Raw genomic sequence first — 20,665 nt, 5'->3', positions numbered from 1 at the left:
TATGGTTTATATTGGCTGCACCTAATATTTTGAAGTCATATTAAAACATCTTTGTTGCGTTCAGTGGTTTAATTGCCATTGCTGTCTATGCAACGTTCATTGACTGTGGTTCACTTCCATTCGCACTGGACGACACCATGAAGGCATCCTGTGGGGGAGCTCAGTGGGTAGCGCTCATTTCGAATCATAATTATTTTGAAGTTTTTTCCCCCCTTCAAAACACGAGCCGGAGTGCATATTGCGTTGACAATGAATTCGAAGATTTTCATTTAAATAAATGTCTGTTAAAGTCATCTATTCATCTATCACTGAAGAAGGTAGGCCTACAATGGGTCTATTGCCCACTGATTAAAATATTGAAAAATTTACAGTATTACCAGCTTGGTGTCTGGCGCAATGAGTCATTGGTCTGGTGTGACATTTCCAGGAAAAAAATGAATTATAGTTTTTCTCCAATGTATACACACACACACACACACACACACACACACACACACACACACACACACACACACACACAAGCACGTGCGCGCGCGCGCACGCACGCACACACACAATTTAGCTCATGTTTTAACAACAAGACTCCAGGGAGAATGAGGGAGAATGAGATTTAATGCTGCAGACTGCTAAACGATCAGCACAGTTTCATAGTTTTTACTAAATAAGGACTGACATCTTAAGGATTGCCACTTTATCTAAACAACGCCCAGTTATCACAGTATCGTACAATCGGAAAAATAGGCTGTTAAACAGTGGTACATTCCCACTAGGCCATCTTCCGGCGTAACTTCCACGGTGCAGCTTCCTTTGCAAACCAGAGAGAGCAGCAGAGGTTTCGTCCTCCAGCTAACAGCTACCATGGCGTCAACCGAGATAGCAAGGCAAGCGGTGAGTAGCCGACTTTACTCAGGATGCCATTGTCACTATCGACTCATACCTCTTGAAATGTATTTGCTATCCTCATTAATGTCAAATATATCATTTTAGCGTTACGTAAGTAAGTCAGGCCCAGGGCTGCTCCGTCATAGCTTTCTGTAAACATCTTAATTTCAGTATTTTCATGTTCGTAAGCTAACGCCTGCAGATTTCCTGTGCTGATAATGCTAGCTAAAACTACCTTTCAAACGAAATGCGGCTTTGTGGTATGAAATATTTTAAATACAGTGTAGTAGACTGTGTATTAGCTCACGATAAACCGATAATAGAGCCATCGGTAGGCCATTCATTCTGAACGCCCCCATTTCAGCACAGCTACGGTGCTCATTTCCGTTATGTTGTTTCATGTAAATCCCGTTAACTTTCAGTCGGGCGTTGTCTAATGTTCATAGAAAATATGGACACAACCGATTCTAGCCGGATAAGACATTTAGGCCCTGGAATTTGACAAGCTTGTGTAAAGTTTGTCTGGTTTTTGTATAGGGTGGTAAAGGAAGCCACTACACCCAGAAAGAGTGCTCAGAATAGCAAGGTTTTGCAGTTTGATATCCCTTTGCGGCTCAATGAATGAAAACCCGCTGTGTGTAACTTGGCTGTGAGTGTCTTGAAAAGCAGGAATGGTTTCAGGAATGTTGCACTTGCAGCTGAAGAGGAAAGGTTGTTTGTCCAGTCACATTACCCCCAGTTTTCCAAATACTCCCTCAGCTGTTTAAACCCAATTTCAACTATCCAAATAATCCACAACTGTCCAGTACCGTCAGCTTGACCAGTTATTTTAAATTGACCCTCAAACGGAATGTTTTCCTCTCATAGCCACATTGGAAAGCAGCACTGTGTTATGTTAAGCCACATAATGGCTGGTTGGCTGAGGTTTAGCTGGTTGAGAGCTCTTGCTTCGCCATATAATCTAAATTCTTTGCTGCACCTCATAATAAACGAGAAACGAGATTTGCAGAGATGGAGATACTCACAAGCAGCCACATGCACCCACACACACATGTAACACCAGTGCTTTTACACATTGGTGTTTTGTGTCACTCTGGTCCAGAGATAGACTGTGTACAAACAATGTAAAAGTAGAGTGTAGGGAAGTGCAAACGGCAAAGTGACACCACAGAAACACAGTGCTGGCTATTTTAAATGAACTCTGAATGAATTTTGTCATTATTGTCATTTCAAAACTATCAGATTTACAACATTATATTTCTTGTCAAGGCTCTTTGTTGTTTTTACAATTATCTTGACATGAACAGCAATACCTTTCCATATATGTACACTGTGGTTTGTAACTGTCTCGTCTGCGGGAAGAAAGTAACAGCTCAGGAAACAGGAAGTGAGCAACAGTGCACCTCTGAAGCATGCTCTGAAGTCAGTCTCAAAGACATGATCAAAGATGGTGGAAAGTTTGTTAATTCAAGTGTACTGTGATTTGGAAATTAATGATTATTCACCTAATGACCACAATCATTGAGATGTAGTAATTGCAGAGTGTTAGAGAGAAGCCTCTGCATGTTTACAGGTGTGAGAGCAGAGTGCCTTAATAAGGCAAATCAATGCATACGGTGGTCAGTGATTGATAGTTATTTAACTGATATTTTATGATTATTTCTTGTGTTTTTAGGGTGAAGGTGCTCGTGCTGTCCCTCTGGCAGGCCATGTCGGCTTCGACAGCATGCCTGACCAGCTGGTCAACAAGTCCGTCAACCACGGATTCTGCTTCAACATCCTCTGTGTTGGTGAGTATGTCATGCATGAAAATGCTTCCCCCTCTCCCCTCAGGCTAAAATGATTTATTTGCTTTAATGAAAGTCAGGCTTTTCCACAAGATGCAATGCATATTGCTCAGTATATGACCCGCTTAGATTCCTTTGGGCCAATCAGCATTGGCTACCATGATTAGTTAGATGCTCTGGGTTCACATAATCCAGAAATATCTGCAGGTAGTTACAGTAATTCATTTTAGTATGATTATCAGTATGACTGTTAAAAACGTACAGAATACCAGCCTTTTGCAGGATATGTAAGAACAGTTAGAAATGTTTGCCTGTGTGGCCGGGTTATCTCAGTCGGTAGAGCAGGCGCACATATATAGAGGTTTACTCCTCGACGCAGCGGACGCGGGTTCAACTCCGACCTGCAGCCCTTTGCTGCATGTCATTCCCCCTCTCTCCCCTTTCATGTCTTCATCTGCCCTGTGGAATTAAAGGCCTAAAATGCCCCAAAAAATAATCTTTTAAAAAAAGAAAGAAATGTTTGCCTGTATATCCGATTGTATATTGACAAAACAAGTCACTTCAGCTTCATTACGTGCTAGGATTATTCACTCACTTTCAATCAGTTGCCAGTTTATAAGGTGCACCCAGCTAAACTTTATGAAATCTAATATAACAATTGCGCAAAAAAACTCAAGCTTTATGGAGGTGGAAGTTCACTTTGCGTTGAAGCTGTTTTAGAGAGGTGCTGATTCAACTTAATGGTCATTTTAAAGGCTATAGTTTGTGGTGCTGTTTTATCGTTTGTGTTAACGCTGAGAGGTGTCTCTAATATTTTTACATTTGTATCAATGAGTGCTGGCTAGAACTTAAGATGTTTCGGTTTTTGGCAATGTTGCATTACTGCCTGCCACACACAGTCAAACCATTTTTGCTGTATGGAATCATGTTGCCTCAGGGGCAAATAAATCCCAAATAATCACCAAGCAGCAATGAAAATGAGTAACAAATTGTTTGGCAATGTTTTCTTTCTATGCCTTTGGTTTGTTTTTCCCAGTACATCTTCTAATTTTAGTACTATATACAGAGAGGAAGACACGACCCATACTTTAAGCTTTGAATTCTTGACAGATATTTTATAGAAAACGTTTCTGATGGCGATGCTCCAGTTTCTAATATTTTACTACCAATTACAGACCAGTAGCGAATGTTGACAATTTCTATTTTTCTAATACCTTGTATGTTATCTATTTTTGTGATATGTTAGAGGTCTACTACAACGTGTGTCTATATTTCAAAGATTTTGAAGAAAGGGAATGCATAGTGGTCATTTTTAGTGGCATGGTTTTTACTCGCCTCCCAGCTAAAAACTATTTAATGGATACACTGAGTCCCTTTTATATTTGTGTAGGAGTGAAAAGGGGAAAAGGCCAATAACATTGTAACATTAGCATCTAAGCATCTATAAGAATATGGAAGCAAACATGATGCAGAAGACAAACAACAGTCTTTGTTGCAAACTGTAAATGCTGTGACTCACAAGTGCAGCATTTCAACGTACAAACATTACTTGAGGCAAAGTCATGTAATCTTTGTGTTGTTTTTAATTTGGTTGTGGTCTACAATTCCAAAGAGGGAATCAAAAGTGTGGAGTTGATTGTTTCCATTGGGCGAAAAGATGACTATTTATGATTTCAGGAGGTTTGAATGCAACCCTTTCCAGTTTGTCCCTCCGTTTCTGCAAACAAGATGCCAAATTGCCTTCAGCATGAGAGACTTACTTTGGATTCTGAGGAAAAGATGAGACGTGTAACATACAGAGATATCCTAAAAATGGGCTAACGTGCTTCGACTGTAGGTCAGGCTGTGATGAATAAAAATAGAATTTCTTACAGAGGGAGCTCTGTATCTTAGTCATCACAGCCTCTAACAGTGAATGGATGTCAAAATACATCAGCAAATAAGCAGCAACTTCTGCTGTTTTTGTGACTAAGCATTTGAAAATGATATAGTTAGTTTGGAGCATCTTCAAAATGTCACATTTAATCTACGCTCACTTCATTAGACACTATTTTAGGCTTCCATTAAATAGGTGGTCAATACAAGTATCTGATGAGCTTGATCAATAGGTTTATCAGAAGCTGACCAAATAGAAAGGGTCAGTATAATCAATGTTCTGCTGGTTTAAATATCCAGGGTGAAATGATAGACATTTCCATGTAAGTCAAGGTAAAGAGGATAGTTTATAGTGTTAGTCAGAACTAAATAGGGAGAAGCAGCGTTCAGTTTTTATGCTCCACAATATCTGGAACACAGTCCCAGAAAACTGCAGGTCCGTCGCAACTCTCAGTTCTTTTAAATCAAGGCTGAAGATCTGTCTTTTTGATGCTGCCTTTCTTTAAATAATTGTTCATTTCTTATACTGAAGTTACATTGTTGAAACTGTATGACTATGTAAGCATATAAAGAGAATTAAAAAGTAAGACTGGTGGGACCGGCCCGTTCTGGGAACGGCAAGGATTGCGGGTGGATTACGTGTATAGAGCAACGGCTTATACATTGTCCCATACTAGCAGCCTAAAATCTCGTATTTTATCTGCTTTTATATTTTTAACTGTTTTTAACTGCTCTTAAATGTTTAATTTCTTATACTGCACTGTTTTTAATTTTTTAATTGGTTTTATGTAAAGCAATTTGAATTGTCCTGTTGCTGAAATGTGCTATACAAATAAAGCTGCCTTGCCTTATAGTGAAGGAAACCAAGATCAAGGTTTGTAGGATCCCAGTAACATGATGAATTTTCTCTGTGTTGTCTAGGCGAGACAGGTCTGGGGAAGTCCACCCTCATGGACACGTTGTTCAACACCAAGTTCGAGGGCGAGCCCACCCAGCACAACCAGCCGGGAGTCACGCTCAAGTCCAACACCTATGAGCTCCAGGAGAGTAACGTGCGCCTTAAACTCACCGTCGTCAACACCGTGGGCTTCGGGGACCAGATTAATAAAGAAGACAGGTAAAGCAGTCTGGCAACTGTCAGGACTAAGAGAAAAACTGGTTTCTTTTACAAAGTTCTTGTTTTACTGACAGGCTCAATCTTTGTGAGCAATAGTAGAAATCCACACTTTGATCGTGTACACCAGGGGTGGCCAACCAGTTAGGTATAAAGAGCCACAAAAAAAAACGCACCATAGCAAAAAGCCACACAACACATGCATGTCCACACTACAACAGCAACAGTGTCTTCCAGATCTAATGACATAGCAGGTTTCATAGTTTTTTTTCTCACTTAGATTGACTCAGTGGGAAACCTGACAGTCTTTGTTATCCACAGTCCTTTTCAGGTCTTGCTTGAACTCGGTTGTGGCCACTCGAAGCAACTCTCTCACTCATCTGTCACTAAAGGGGCTTTCAAACAGTCGGATTCAGCAGTGAAAGGGTTAACGAGGAAGGTGATCTGTGGCCGCTGTTTTTCCTCAGGTTGCAGAATCTGTCCTCAAAACTCTGCTGCATTATTTTCCATTTTAAAATAATTGGCAAATGTATTGGCAGATGCATTCAAATGTGTTTTTTTTTTTACTTATCTGAAATACTGTACGTTTCAGAAAAGTTAAAAACAACAATCAACCAATGACACAGCCCCCAGCCACACAGTAAGAGCCTCACAGGAGCAGGCAAAGAGCCGCATACGGCTCAAGAGCCACAGGTTCGCCACCCCTGGTGTACACAGTGTTCCTGACATTCAATGACTGTGAGAACACTGAGCCTTTTGGGAGCTCAGGTTTTGATTCAGTCCTGATCCTGAATGAAACCGTACCCGTAAGATGTGGAACCGAGTCTCAGACAGTTTCACAGTATCGACTTTTACAAACAGAAATCAGATGTAGATGCTTTCTTCCTTTTTCTGGTGTTAAACAAGTTTTAGCCACTGTAGACCACTGTATTTCATCAAACATAAAATATGAAGCTTGCCATCCACAACTTAACTGCCAACTCTGCTCCTGAGGTCAGTTTAGGCCAAGATGTCATGTGAGCTCCAACTCTGTAAGCTCTCTATAAATGGGAGGACTGCGGTTGTTTCCGAGTTTTATGCTTTGTTCAGTATCAAATTGCCAATCGTAGAGGAAATAACATGGACATAATTTTACTTGAGTCATGGGAACTGCCACTGGCAGAGTATCCTCCGGTACAAGCTGTGTGTTCCTCTGTGTTTGTGTCTGGTCGTGTCAGCTGGAAGGGTAAAGCTTCCTGTTGTCCTCAATGTATCACCTCAAACATATTTTTGTCCCTTTTCTGTAGTTTGTATCTTTTTCTGTTTTGCAAGTAACGTTTAAATAATTATCCAATTAGTCTGATTGAAAATGAAAATCAATTGACTCTCTTACTTGGATAATTGGCAAACAGTATAGCATTTTAATAGTAAATATTACTTGTAACAAGTAACAACATATATGGGCTGCTATTAAGAACAAGAAATGTATGACTGCCTGCTAAAGTTTACACTTTGCAGTGGCTTTCTTCAGTGGTTTAGTTTAAATTATATTTTTCACTGGTGACTGATGACCAACTGAACCCAAATACCTCGTAAAAACAGTGGCCACATAATATTTCCCAACTGTAGGAGTTGATGAGGGTCCTCTAAATGCTTCATTAAACAATTACAAGGTGCACAATGGATTACGAGGGTATAGGGCCCCACAAAATACTCCAAATGAGGCCACATGTGAAGGAGCATTTGAAAGGGGTCAGTGTGTCTATTTCCAAGTAGTGTTCACCTTTTCATATACTGTAGGCGTGAAACATAATGTATTGTTTAGTAGTCGGACAGGACAGGTGCTGATAAAGCATTGTATTCAAAGAAAAAGGATATGCTCAAATTACTTCCCTGTTTCTCCATTTTCTGACAGCTACAAGTCTATCGTGGAGTTCATTGATGCCCAGTTTGAAGCATATCTACAAGAGGAGCTGAAAATCAAGCGCACGCTACACAGCTACCACGACACCCGCATCCACGCATGCCTCTATTTCATCGCTCCAACAGGACACTCACTCAAATCCCTGGACTTGGTTACCATGAAGAAACTTGACAGCAAGGTGAACTTCACTTAATCACACTATTATCATCAGCCAGAAGCCATTCTTAGTAGAATTAGTTTTTGTTGTTTGTTGAAGCTGGGGGATAATTTATTCCCCCAATTTAGACCCACTTTCCTTTAATTCCAGTTAGGTTTTAATAATGGCTCCTTTAATATAAAATCATCATACAGTTTATTTGCAATTGTGCAAGATTCACAAATTGAATAGCCATGCTGTCTGTATTCTTATTTTTTAACATTAAGGGAATTGGACCGTTGCACTACAGCCGAATAATGTTAAAAAAATAACTATTATTATTATTATTAAAGTAACTATTAGGGACATAGATAGACTTACTGTAGCACGTTACAGATATAATGTAGGTAAATTCTTTGGCAATGCATTGTTGTTTGCAGCATTTGATTTATCTACTCTAGTCATGGGTCATAAACCTTTTCTAGGCCATCTGCCTGCATGCAAATTGGCTCTGGTCTTGTTACTGCGTCGGTGTAGGTCAGCTGTGTAATGCAGTCGGCTCAGTGACTGCAGCCTCGTTTTTTTTGTGAGGGCCTTTCCACAGTAGCTTATTTGCATGGACCTCCTGGCTTTTGTACAAAGAGTCGGCTCAGTGTTTGCCAAAGCAGCTGTGCCCTCTGGCAACTAAGTGCTCACAACAGCGTGATCCAGAGCAGAGCCTCCTCTGTTTACACATTCACCTGGGTGGGGGATTGGGATTGTGTAGGTGACAGGGCTCGTAGACAATAGTTGTGTGGGAGGGAAAAGTCTCATTTTTCATCACAGCCAGTTTTAAGTGCATAAATAAGAATGACCCAGTGATTGTAAGGGCCATAAAAGAAATGGTTAACTGTGTCTTTTATTCAGTTACTAAACCTGAATGTTGTTCAGTTGGAGCTACTATTTCTAAAATACCAGAATTATTTGATTTGCAATGTGTTTAATCTTTGGTCCTTTTTAAAAATACATCAACTCTTTTCCAAATTCAGACTACATAAATGGTGGTGAGTTAAAGCAACACTAGAGAACTTTTCCCGCTTCGGTCCCCCTACAGATTGGAAGCAGAATTGTCCATTACATTACATTATACAAGTTTGCCAGATCGGGTAGCGCGAGCTGTAGTTCCAAAGAGACAACCTGTAGGGCCACCGAAGCGAGAAAAATTCTCTAGTGTTGCGCTAAAGCCCCTGACACACCAACCCGACGGCCGACCGTTGGCAGAAAAGGCAGTTGGCTCCACGAGGTCCAAAAAGTGCATCTGAACACACCGAAGCGACGCCGACTTGAACTTACGTTCTGTGCGTGCGCGAGACGTAATACGTCTCCATAACAGCAGGCGGCGCTAATCTGTATTGTCGCCCAAAAAATGAAAACCGGCAGCTGATTGGACCAACGCGTCATGTGGGTCTGGCTGCTCCCGGATTTTACAACCGGGCATAATGGCGGCTTCATTCGGAATACGATCTCATATTTTACGAAGATAGTTTCTGAAAACATTTTAAGCAAGAAATAGGCCATGCAGTTGCTGAATCTGTCTTCATTTCAGATCGACAAAGGTCAGTTTAAAAGAGTTTTGTCAGATTTTGAGAGGCGTTAGTCAGGCTCATCCCGCTCGTCATTTCCGGGTTAGCGCTGCACCAATCAGATTGGCCATTGAGTCCGACTGCCCGCCTTCCGATTCAACATGTCAAATCGGCCCAAATGAAGGCCGACGGCCCCTCCAACGGACGACGGCACGGAACACACCGAACAGACTCGAGTCACCGACCTCGCCAGACTGTCCGACGGCCGATAGTCGAGTTGGTGTGTCAGGGCCTTAAGTTGCCTCTGACAGACCGCTGGTATTTAGCTAAATATCCGAAAGCATTGTCTTCACCTTGTCATTGTGTCAGCCTACATTAAATCTCTCCACAATTTTTAACTGCAGGTCAATATTATTCCAATTGTTGCCAAGTCGGACGCCATCTCCAAGAGCGAGCTGGCCAAGTTCAAAATCAAAATCACCAGTGAGCTGGTCAGCAACGGAGTGCAGATCTATCAGTTCCCCACTGACGACGAGTCTGTGGCAGAGATCAACTCCACCATGAACGTAAGGCTCACAACCAACTTTCTATCTACATCACATGCTTTTACACAGTTACTTAGTTCTTATCATACCCCTTTCACACCAATGACCAGGGTTGTCTGATCAGGGTTCAACCCTTCTTTTAGAAATTCATTCCAGTCAACATGGGTATATCCCTGGTCATGACAGTTCAGAAATGACTTGGGTCACAACCCGGGAGCAATGCATAACAATTACCTTAAGTGCTTGAAATGGGCGGGGCTTTACACGTCATATTCAGTGAACAGCTTACATCACATACTCCAGTCCAGCTGTATACCACAAGAACTCATGTTTTGTAGCTACTTGAATCTGTCATTGTACAGTAGGGAGAGAGAAATAAAGCATATCTTATGATTGTTTCGCAGTGATTACATTCTAAAGCACAAATAAATAACCATCAAACACTTATCAGATGATTTGTGCAGACTGATTTCTCCTCCTCTGCATATTTATTGCAGCAGCTGGACAAGGAAGTAGGTTACCCTAGTATCGATTTCCGACCATTTTAAAAAGAGGGAAGAACATTTCTCTTTGTTTGATGTCATTAATAGTAAAGTTGGGTTTTGTTGTTGGCCTCACAACTCCTTTTAAAAAAAAAAGACAGAGAACAAAAGGAGAGAGATTAGCTCTACCCAGCAGCCGCACTGAACTGCAGGCTGGAGGCGTGTGTCTGTAAGAGCGGCAGTGCCGAGATAATTAAATTGAACCTATTTGCTGGGCTTTGCCTGTAAAACTCCACTAACGCTCTCGAAAGGATGACTCGCAGAGTCAACTTTGGAGAGTGAACATCCGGGCACCCGCTGCCAGCGGACTGCATAGGGAAGGAATTGAACCGCTCTGCTGTTGTTGAAGCTGCCTGTGAAAACCCAACGTAAAGCACAGTGAGACAAAATCGATGTAATTGTTTTTTCAAAGTGTGCAGCGACCTGTGACGACTGCCCCACTCTCATTTCTAACCAATCACATAATTTGTCCCGCCCCGGTTGTTAGCGACCCAGGGTGTGAAAGGGTTATTAGATGATGTGGAAGATCATGTTGGTCACACTGAATCGTCCTTCTAATCCTAAGGAAGTACAGCACAGTACTACATTTTTCTTGCTGGTAAGTTTTAACATAAATTCTGTTATGCGTTACCAACATAAACGACATGTGATGTAGAACAGACCGTGTCTGATCAGGCTGTCAGGAAGCCGCCCCATGTAGAGAGGAGTGTGTTCAGAGCAGTACAGTTAGCCAGCTCACTCTGCAGGAAGCCTGCAGTGTGGGAAAGGGCCTGTGTTCACTGACAGATGAGCCAAGACTCACTAGCTGTTTATGAGGTCTGATCTGTGGCAATGCTTTAACTCTCCCTAACTGATTGTGTTAGACCGCTGTCTGACCACCACTCTGTTCTTTTTTTTTTTAAAGATTGTTTTTATTGAAGTTTTTTTGACAACATATGACAAAAAATATATAGAAATCATCACAAACGAAACAAACGCACACACGCACACGCATGCACACATACAAGGGGGGAGAGGTACAAGTATGCCCAATTCATCTTAACCCCAAGCCAAAGAAACCAAAACCCCAAAATGTCCAGTAGTATGCATAAAAAAACAAACAAAGGCCGGCATAGACTAAGAACATAAGAACAAGCATTAATAAAAGTAGAATCAAATTGGGTCCAGATATTGCAAAAAGGGACCCAAGGATTCTTCCCATTTATGCTGATGTTTTTGAGTACTTGAATCTGCAGTTTCTCCAGGTGGATCACTGAAACCAGTTCATGCAGCCAGTTTCTAAAACATGGTGGATTTGATGTTTTCCACCACTGTTCTGATAACCAGTCATACATCCACCTGTCAGAGCTGTTTCTTGGTGTCAAAATGCTCTTAATGGTCAGGTTAGGTAATGAATATAACATGTTTCTCTCTAAGTGATGTTAAGCTGCTTAGGAATGTATCCTTAAGCACAGTTCAGACCAAAGATTTGCGACGAGACAAAACCGTTTTAGAACGTTGCAGGGAAAAGTTGCAGCGGTCTGAACTGGCCCATCTCAACTCGACTAAAGCCAGCTTATGGCGTTGCCTGCGACTCAGCTGGTCAAGTCGCCAGTGGCTGGTTTTTTATGCCAGTATACCAACTTTGCTTTCCCCTCTGCTCCACAGAGCCATTTGCCATTTGCCGTGGTGGGGAGCACAGAGGAAGTGAAGATTGGGAACAAGATGGTGAAGGCCCGGCAGTACCCCTGGGGGACGGTGCAGGGTAAGCCTAGGTCACATCCTGCACAGGAAATGAGAGCATGCTCCCTCTCATCAGAGCTGCTGCAGCTACTCCCTCCCCCCATATTCCTCCTCAGCTCCAACAGCTGCTGCAAACATATCAATGTTGATAACCTGTGTTATATAACCTCATTTAGCTTCAGCACCCTCTCTGCTATGACACTATATATAAGAGCTGCAGCAGCTCTTAGCTCTCACAGATTTAGGAATGTCATGTCACTGACTATGTTTAATTTGATTTGTTATTGACTTGATCAATCCATAACAGAGTGGGTGTAATGTATTATAGATAGATTACACTGATCTGCTTTTAGTGTGTGTGTGTGTGTGTGTGTGTGTGTGTGTGTGAGACCTGGGAGAAGCAACAATCACAGAATGGTTGGCATTTTTTTTCTTGATGAATTATAGCTTTGATTATCAAAACAATTGCCGATTAATATTATGCCGATAGGCTAATCAAATAGCTGTTGCAGCTGTTTTAAAATGTATTATTGCCTATGAGGTTAATTTGAATTTTAGCATTGATTTTAGGGTGTCAACATTCACATCCAATGATCTATGTAGAAATTGTAGCTCTTTTTACATACCCCCCCTGAGGGTAAATAGGGCTACAATGTCTACACTGTTTACCCAATATGGACATAAACACCTTCAAACATCCCCAAAGCTGAAAGTCAGCACTTTAACCTCACAGTCATTGTTTTGTTTGAAATACAATGTGCTGGATTACAGCCAAAACAATGAAAAACATATTACTGTCCTAATGCTTACTAGCTGCACTGTATAATATTTCTGTGCGGAGGCTTTATCTGACATTGGCTCTGTTTACCACAGTGAGTGTGCGTGCATGTGCACTCACATGATGTCTGTGGGGGTGTGGTGCTCAGTCGAGTAACAAAATCCATAGATAGGCCACAGGACATGAACACTTTTCTGTTCTGACTGGGTCTGTGAAATACACTATTCTGTTGTGACTGGGTCTGTGAAATACTCTCTCAAGTTATAATACATTAGATTATTTTCTGTAAATAAATGTAAACGTTAATTGATGCTAGTGTTATTTGTTTCTGCCACTGTACACTTATTGCAAATGACATAATCCATCATGAATATGGTGCCATCTGATGTGTTGAGTAAAACATTCATGTGTCACTATGTGTGTCTCGCACAGTTGAAAATGAGAATCACTGTGACTTCGTCAAGCTGCGAGAAATGCTGATCAGAGTGAACATGGAGGACCTGCGAGAGCAGACTCACACGCGTCATTATGAGCTCTATCGCCGCTGCAAACTGGAGGAGATGGGCTTTAAAGACACAGACCCTGACAGCAAGCCCTTCAGGTAGGAGACTGCTCTCATACTGCTGGATTTGTGATTTTATTATATCATTTTGCTCTCCTCCTACATTGTTTTTTTTTTTTTCTATGCTGTTCTCTATTTCATTTAGCATTTTTCTGCATCCCATTTACCATTGAAACCTTTTTATTCTTTTGCTAGACACCAGTTTGTGTCTGCATCTGGTGTGTTGTACAGTGCATAGCTCAGTGTAATGTTTTTGATCATTTTTATTTAAATTTTCCTGTGCCAGTCTTCAGGAAACATATGAAGCTAAGAGGAATGAGTTCATGGGTGAGCTGCAGAAGAAAGAAGAAGAAATGAGGCAAATGTTTGTCCAAAGAGTCAAAGAGAAGGAGGCCGAGCTCAAAGAAGCAGAGAAAGAGGTACAGTCATTAAACTCGGATCCTGCACCATATAGAAATATGATGTGCAATGCTTGTTTAAGGAAGCTTCTGCTCTCGTCTAAAATGACACAAAGCATCGTTTCTTATGTCACCACCACATAGCTGCACGAGAAGTTTGACCGTCTGAAGAAGCTCCACCAGGACGAGAAAAAGAAACTGGAGGACAAGAAGAAGTCCCTGGACGACGAGCTCAACATGTTCAAACAGAAAAAGACTGCTGCAGAGCTTTTGCAGAACCAAGCCCAGCAGGCAGGGGGCTCCACCACACTCAAGAGGGACAAAGAGAGGAAAAAGTAAGTATTGTTCTCTTCCTCCTGTGCCTTCCTTACATCTATCCTTACATCTGCAGGTGCAGGAGACCACCTCCAGCTGTATACGGATTTAAAAAGTCTGGATACTGTGAAGCTGGGAACAACAAGGCCACTTATTATTACAATGACATTTCAGGATGTTAATCATTTGCCAAATGTTGTGCATTAGACTCTGCTGCTTGCAAGCAACATATATAGCTGTATCCTGATAAAAATGCAAACTCTTTGAGCATTCATTTCTCTTTGTGCACATGTGTGCTGCAGACAGACTTACATTTTCCTCTGTCCCACTAATATCATCAAGCTCTTAGTGGTTTCTCTGTCAACACTAGTTGATTATCTGCCTGATATTTGTGTAATTTAATGCGTATATTAGTTAAAGGCTCTGGCTAAGCCTCTGCTCTTTATTTCTGAGAGACAGATGAATGCTCCAGTTTACCCTCCATATAATAACAGAGAGCACTAAATTCCATGCTGACCAGAATTCATCATTTATCACCAATGTGGAAAATTAAGAGAAGCAGAGAGGGGGAGTGACTGGTGACGATGACTCGCTGTCCTCATGTAAATAGTTGAAAAGTTGCCAACTGTCAGAAATCATCATGATGAACTTAAATACTCTGAACACATTTGTAAATAACTTTATTGCAACTCTGTTAACAACCATTGGACAGTTCCATTAACTTGAAAGGAAGCTGATAAATGAAATACTTTTTTAAAGATCACAGTTCACAGTTGTTTCAGTGGAAACTATTTGACAGTTTTCCTCACAGTGGCCATTCCTCTGGTTTTAAGGACTCTACAGTAGAACTCAAATTTCCATATTTGTTTTTCCTGGTATATCTGACATTAATTGTGTTGTTCTTTCCAACAGTTTATATCCATAGTTTCATCAAATCATGAGCGTATGAGACTGTTTCCCACATGTTTTGTGCTTAGAGGCAGTTCTTTGAAGCCATATGTGTTCATGACGGTTAAAGTGTGCTGTTGACATTGTTGTTAGTCCCTTCATGTTGGTAATCAACTCCTGGTTTTCTGTTGAAGCTGATGTGATGCCGTGCCTGTTAGAAAAGGAAGAAGACATTTGCACTGAGAAGGTTTTTGTTGCTTTATTTTCTTCCCTTTTTAATCTTTTTTCTTCACAGCCACTTCTTCTCTTTATAAGCTCTGTCTGGAAAGTTTTTCCTCCAAAAAGGGGCTGCTGTGCAACTTTAGCTTTGTCTGTAGATCACCAATTAAAACCGACTAGAGAGGTCTAAGTGTAAACAAGGGTTATCTGTCAGTGTTTTCTTCAGTTCCTGGACGACACAGTAATTGATTACTGCTTGTTGTGTAGATGTGAATCTGTCCTGTGAGTGCATGTGTCACCTATGTTGCATCCTTAATGTTTTCCAGTTAACTCCTCCCACACTTTCTGCATGCTGCATGGGGCATCTTTTCTGGTAAGACACCACCGACAATCTAAAAATATAAATGAGGTATCAAACTTTTAACAAATGACATGTACATGAATAAAGAATTACTATTACTGTAAAATTCAGAAGTCAGAAATAAATCGTTACCCAAATCGGAGTTTAAGAAAACAATTGGGAGAAACTGGACACTGGATTAAAGGTCCTAAAACTGGCAATGTTTCTACACCACTGAGTGTTTGGAGATTGAATCCATTCTGCCGATACTCTCCATCTTTTTCCTTCATTGACTCTGACATCCTGCACCTGGCCTAAATGGAGAACAGGCTGTGCACACCTTTCTGCATCTCCACATTATAATTTATCCTTAATCAAATGAACCTTTGAAAGCCGTTAAAACTAGTATTTAAATTCTAATGCATTTAATTTGCTCCTTAAAGTCATTTAAATGTCTTACGATGTGATAAATGGGCACAGCAATTCACATATTTGAGTGTTGCAGGCCTACAGTATATCATTGATAACATCTGTGTCAGTCGTATCCTTGAGCTCGCAGTGTTTACCGTCCTTGCGCCAGCTTCTAAATCAACCAGTTTATTAGCTCCTCACACACCCATTTGATATACTGCCCCATCTGCCTCCCTAAATCCACAACAGTCTTTTTTGTGGCTCTCCGAAGTCTGTCCCTACCCGGCCCTGCAATCACACAAAGAGCCATTCAAAGCTGAACTGAGACTAACTGGTCACACCAGAGCAGCAGAACAGCCTCAGGGCCCATCTCTGTTTGTAGAGATGACATGTTTTGTTGATCTCATAGCCATATGACGACCCCCTCTGCCTCCCTTCCCTACTTGAGTGGATACAAAAGCCAAATCCACAGAGAGAGATGTTGTGGAGACTCAACCACTGGGGAGGGTAGAAGTGAACGAAGACATCTGTCTCGCAATCTGTAAACTCCTCAAGCAGCTCAGGACTGTTGAAATAGATGAAAACAAGCTGCTGTTTGATGAGGAAGACTATTAGACACATTGTTTAAAGCTCAAGGGCACACCAAACATCCCCAAAAGATTTAAAATAGACCCAAGAAATAGATTACTGTACTTTCACCCTAACCTCTGTACACTCAAACCTTTTGAGTTGCCTTGAAAGCACGATCTCCTCTAAAGGCTATCTGGTCACTAATGTTGATGTGATGTCACCCATGTGTAACAGTGTGTGTCGTGATGATGTTTTAACTCAAAAGAAAGCAATAACAGCCCTTCTCTCTCATTTCCAGCTTAGGATTCCTGTAGAAAAAGTGCTTCCTTGTGGCCATCCTGCTGTGAATGAGTTTCCACCCCATCATCCTTTTACAGTACCCCTTCCCCACCCTCACCCAACCCCCATAATTCAACCCTCCACAAGCCCCCCTGCTCTCTGGAAGATGCTGGGCATTGCTGTCAGTTTGACATCACTTTTTTTTTTTTGCTGAATGATGCTTATATATTATATGGTTTGTACAAGCAATTATTCGGCTTGCCTTTTTATACGAATTTACAAATTAATGCATTCGATGTTTGTTTTATATTAAGTGATTAATTGCATGATGGAGTGAGCTTTTTTTAAATATTAACATACATGACTACTGTTGTGATGGGCAGAAATGTGTTGAGGGTAAAGTGAAACATGCATCAGATGCTGGCACCTGAGTATGTATGTGTTCAAAGATCTGCAGTAGATTACAGAGAAGAAAGAATTCAGATAGTTGAGGACTAATGTGAGGATGGATTAAGTTAATGATCTATCTTCAGATTAAAGGGCAGTGATGAATACATCGCGTTTCCTGTGACAGCTTCACAATAAAGGCCACCCTGTGTTTCGCCCGTTGAACACTTTTAAAGTGAAGCCGCAGCAGTGGGAAAGTAGCTGTAACTTAATACAGCTCTGATCCATCTGTAAGAGAGTGAACAGTAAACAGTGAAACTGATATCAATATGATAAAATTACAGTAATGCTGGATTACATGCATGCATGGATCTTTTCCTGCTGAGTGAGTGTAAGGGCAAAATGAATCAACATTGGGAATGGCAGACCCCGCCACTAACAATGTAGACTATAATTACAGAATGTAAAAACATTCAATGACCGCTACAGACCATAAATAATATCAACAAGGGGATTTGATTTCATGATATTCACTGATTATTACCTCAACCATATAGACTTACAATAAGAATTGAATTTGAGACTTGTTTTTGGTGTTTGTGTCCCTTTGCTGATGCTGTTTCACTTTAGCCAGATGCATGAGTAGTTGTTAGCCTAATCTCTTTGCCACTTCTCCCATACCTCATTCATTGTCATGCATAATGTGCATACTTGTATTAGCTTTCACATTTGCACTTTTTTTATACACAAATGTGATGTTTTTTAAGTACATATTAATGTTGTCAGTGCAATTGTAACTTTCTTTTTATTTTATTTACTATCAAGGCACATTTGAAAGTCATCATGATGTCCTGCAGGGACCAGTGTTTGTATCAGTGTTACACATAAAATAAATATTCTCTCAAAAGAAAATAAAGGCCAATTTTTCACCAAATATTACAACTGTGGCCATAATCATTGTGTATGACAAATATTGCTGTAAATTAGGAGACTAGATGAAAGTTTTAACTCCACATGGAGTAATTGGGTATGCTTGATTTTCATGATGAAGCATCTCAGTTGATTGATTAATTGGACCCATTAATGACAGTCAATGAATGTTGATGCCAATAAGTGTTACTTTGATGACCTGATCGGTTATTCCTTCTTTTTTTCACCACAAGGTTGCTTGTATTTTCTAATGAAAGAGAAAATTGTTTAGTATTCAAGACATTGCTGCATAACAAACACTTTCCAGATGATACCATGGTCAAAATACATCAAGAGAAAGAGCCATTCCCTCCTCCTAATCCTCAGCTCACTGGTCTGTGTGGTTTCACTTTCCTTTGCAGTAATCCCTGGCTCTGCACTGAGTAGGTCCTCAGCCCTCAAGCTTTGCTAAGGGACCAGCTTTTGTGGGTACTGAGTACCTCAAATGTGACCGGAGGCTTTGTGGACCCCATCCTTCAGGGTTTCTTAATCATTACCTGCTCTGCTATAATATTGATTCATGTGTATCTGTGTTTCACTGAAGCTCTAACCTCACCCTCTGCATTCTAATTCTAGCTTTTTGGTTTGTCTCTGCTTATGTTTATATGTGCACTGTTTTGTTTTTGTTTTTTGCTGTGACTAACACCTTTTTCACTTGATGGAGATTATATGCGCACTTGTTCATTTATTGTCATTTGGATTACACTTGGATAGTTACTAAAACATATTTCTCACATAAATTAACCACAGACAAGATGACAACCAATGTGGTTATGGTTTCAATCAAGTCACAGTTTAAAAAGCATGCAGCATCATCAGTGGGCACAATATAATCTTGTGATTTTATGCTTAATGTGTTGTTTGAACAACTATGATCCCAGGGATTTTACCACCTAACTTTGTATTTATGATAATCAAACCTTTTATCTATTTTCTACCTGATATCAGATGCACTCCTAAATCTCAAGCTTGACTCGTGTTTTTTTGGAAGTGTTTCTGCTTTGCCACCTCTCTAACCGCTGGCTTTCTCTCTTTGTCTCTTTAGCTTCTTTTAATCTGTCTTGACCACCTGAAGAGGGGATTGCAGCTTCAGCAAGAACTTAGCACCCTTTACCTCTTCCTGTTTTTTCTCGCTGTATCCACCCTTTTTTATTCTCCCCCATTGCATCTCCTTTTGTTGAATATGGCCTTATGTGGACTCGCATGGTATTTCTGACCACCTAGTGAAGCTCTACACCCATGCAGGTTGGGAACCGGGCACAGTTTATTATGTCTTAATGTATATAAAGAGACTTGTAGTTAATAGAAGTCATCAGCTGGGGTTCACACACATTTACAGAACTAATAGAGGAAATTATTATTATTTGATCTTCACTGGAAACAAAATTGCAATGACCTGCACTATGCACTCATATTTTCAATAGGATTCTTAATACAAAGTGCACATTAAGATACAACGCTACTGAAAGGCTTGCTGATTAAAAACAAACTCATGAAGCCCTTAATGCACTGTGTAATGTGTTATGAATATAATGAGTAGTCATGTTTTCTTAAATCTAGTTCAGTTTGAAATGAAAATCTCCTGATTCCTACATAAGAATTACATTAAAGTCATACTCATTCAAAAGCCAAAGCAATATTTCGACTTAGCACTTCATTTGATGGTGCCCATGTTTACATCTAACTGTTGAATACCATCGAGGTCGCATGTAATGGACTTTTATTACACATTGTGCTTTAATATTCACCAGCCTATTCTATATTTTTGCATGCATCTTTTTATTTAATTACCGCTGTTATCTTTGACCTTTGACCTGCTTGTTTTTATCCCTAATAATTCAATTTTGCAGTCTATTTCGAATTCATTGCTGTTTTCTTCAAATGGTGCATATTATTAATGTATATTTGCTCTGTCCTATGATTTTAGCTTCCTATTTTGCCAAATAGTAGTATAAGATGGAGTTGAACTGAATCCCAGATAGGAGTATTAAACAGGATACTCGTGCATTTGTATAATTTATAAGGATATATTTTGTGTATTGAAGTGGAGACTTGTTGTTTATTACCTATGACCTTTTGACGTGGCTCTGAGTGTAAAGTAACATTTTGGTGTCAGAAAATGGCATACATTTTTCTAGTATCAGTCATCACCTCTTGTAGTCAAAAACTCTCCCACACTACAAATAATTAAATATTTTACTTTAGTTTGATTCCATTGATGTACATTTTCAATAAAAAAAATATGATCCAAACATATTAAGCTTTTGTCTTTCATTTACAGTGTTGTAGGTTTATGGGGACAATGACACTTTAGTTTTTGTGGGCAGTAAAACTGCTGATATGATCATAATCACTTAAAATAGCCTATGAGTATGAAAACTGAGAGAGAGACCTGGACAAAATCGCAGCACAGAGTAGTTAGCTTAATTAATTTACAGCATTCACATATAGCAAAAAAGATATAACATGAGGGGCATACAA

At 40.3% G+C, this 20,665-nt stretch overlaps 1 protein-coding gene across 7 annotated transcripts; it reads left to right on the top strand.

Annotated features, from left to right (window-relative positions):
* Window positions 1–858: 858 nt before the first annotated feature.
* On the top strand, window positions 859–20,440 carry sept6 (septin 6). Of its 7 annotated transcripts, XR_004105560.2 has the most exons (12): window positions 859–888; window positions 2,558–2,672; window positions 5,466–5,661; window positions 7,553–7,739; window positions 9,664–9,825; window positions 11,994–12,090; window positions 13,279–13,447; window positions 13,695–13,827; window positions 13,951–14,141; window positions 15,204–15,256; window positions 15,555–15,601; window positions 16,848–18,151. XR_004105560.2 is itself a non-coding variant. In XM_031302848.1 (11 exons), exons 1-10 carry the CDS (start codon window positions 859–861, stop codon window positions 15,556–15,558), a joined length of 1,284 nt encoding a protein of 427 aa, XP_031158708.1. In that variant the 3' UTR covers window positions 15,559–15,601; window positions 19,230–20,440. The 7 variants fall into 7 exon arrangements, 6 of the variants coding, with proteins under 6 accessions (XP_031158708.1, XP_031158707.1, XP_031158709.1 ...); XM_031302848.1 differs by lacking the exons at window positions 15,204–15,256; window positions 16,848–18,151 and adding an exon at window positions 19,230–20,440; XM_031302847.2 differs by lacking the exon at window positions 15,204–15,256.
* The last annotated feature ends 225 nt before the right edge of the window (window positions 20,441–20,665 follow it).

Source organism: Sander lucioperca, chromosome 1, assembly GCF_008315115.2.
Source record: "Sander lucioperca isolate FBNREF2018 chromosome 1, SLUC_FBN_1.2, whole genome shotgun sequence".
NCBI lineage: Eukaryota > Metazoa > Chordata > Actinopteri > Perciformes > Percidae > Sander > Sander lucioperca.
Note: the sequence above shows the minus strand (reverse complement) of the source record. Positions and strands in the feature narration are given on the sequence as shown.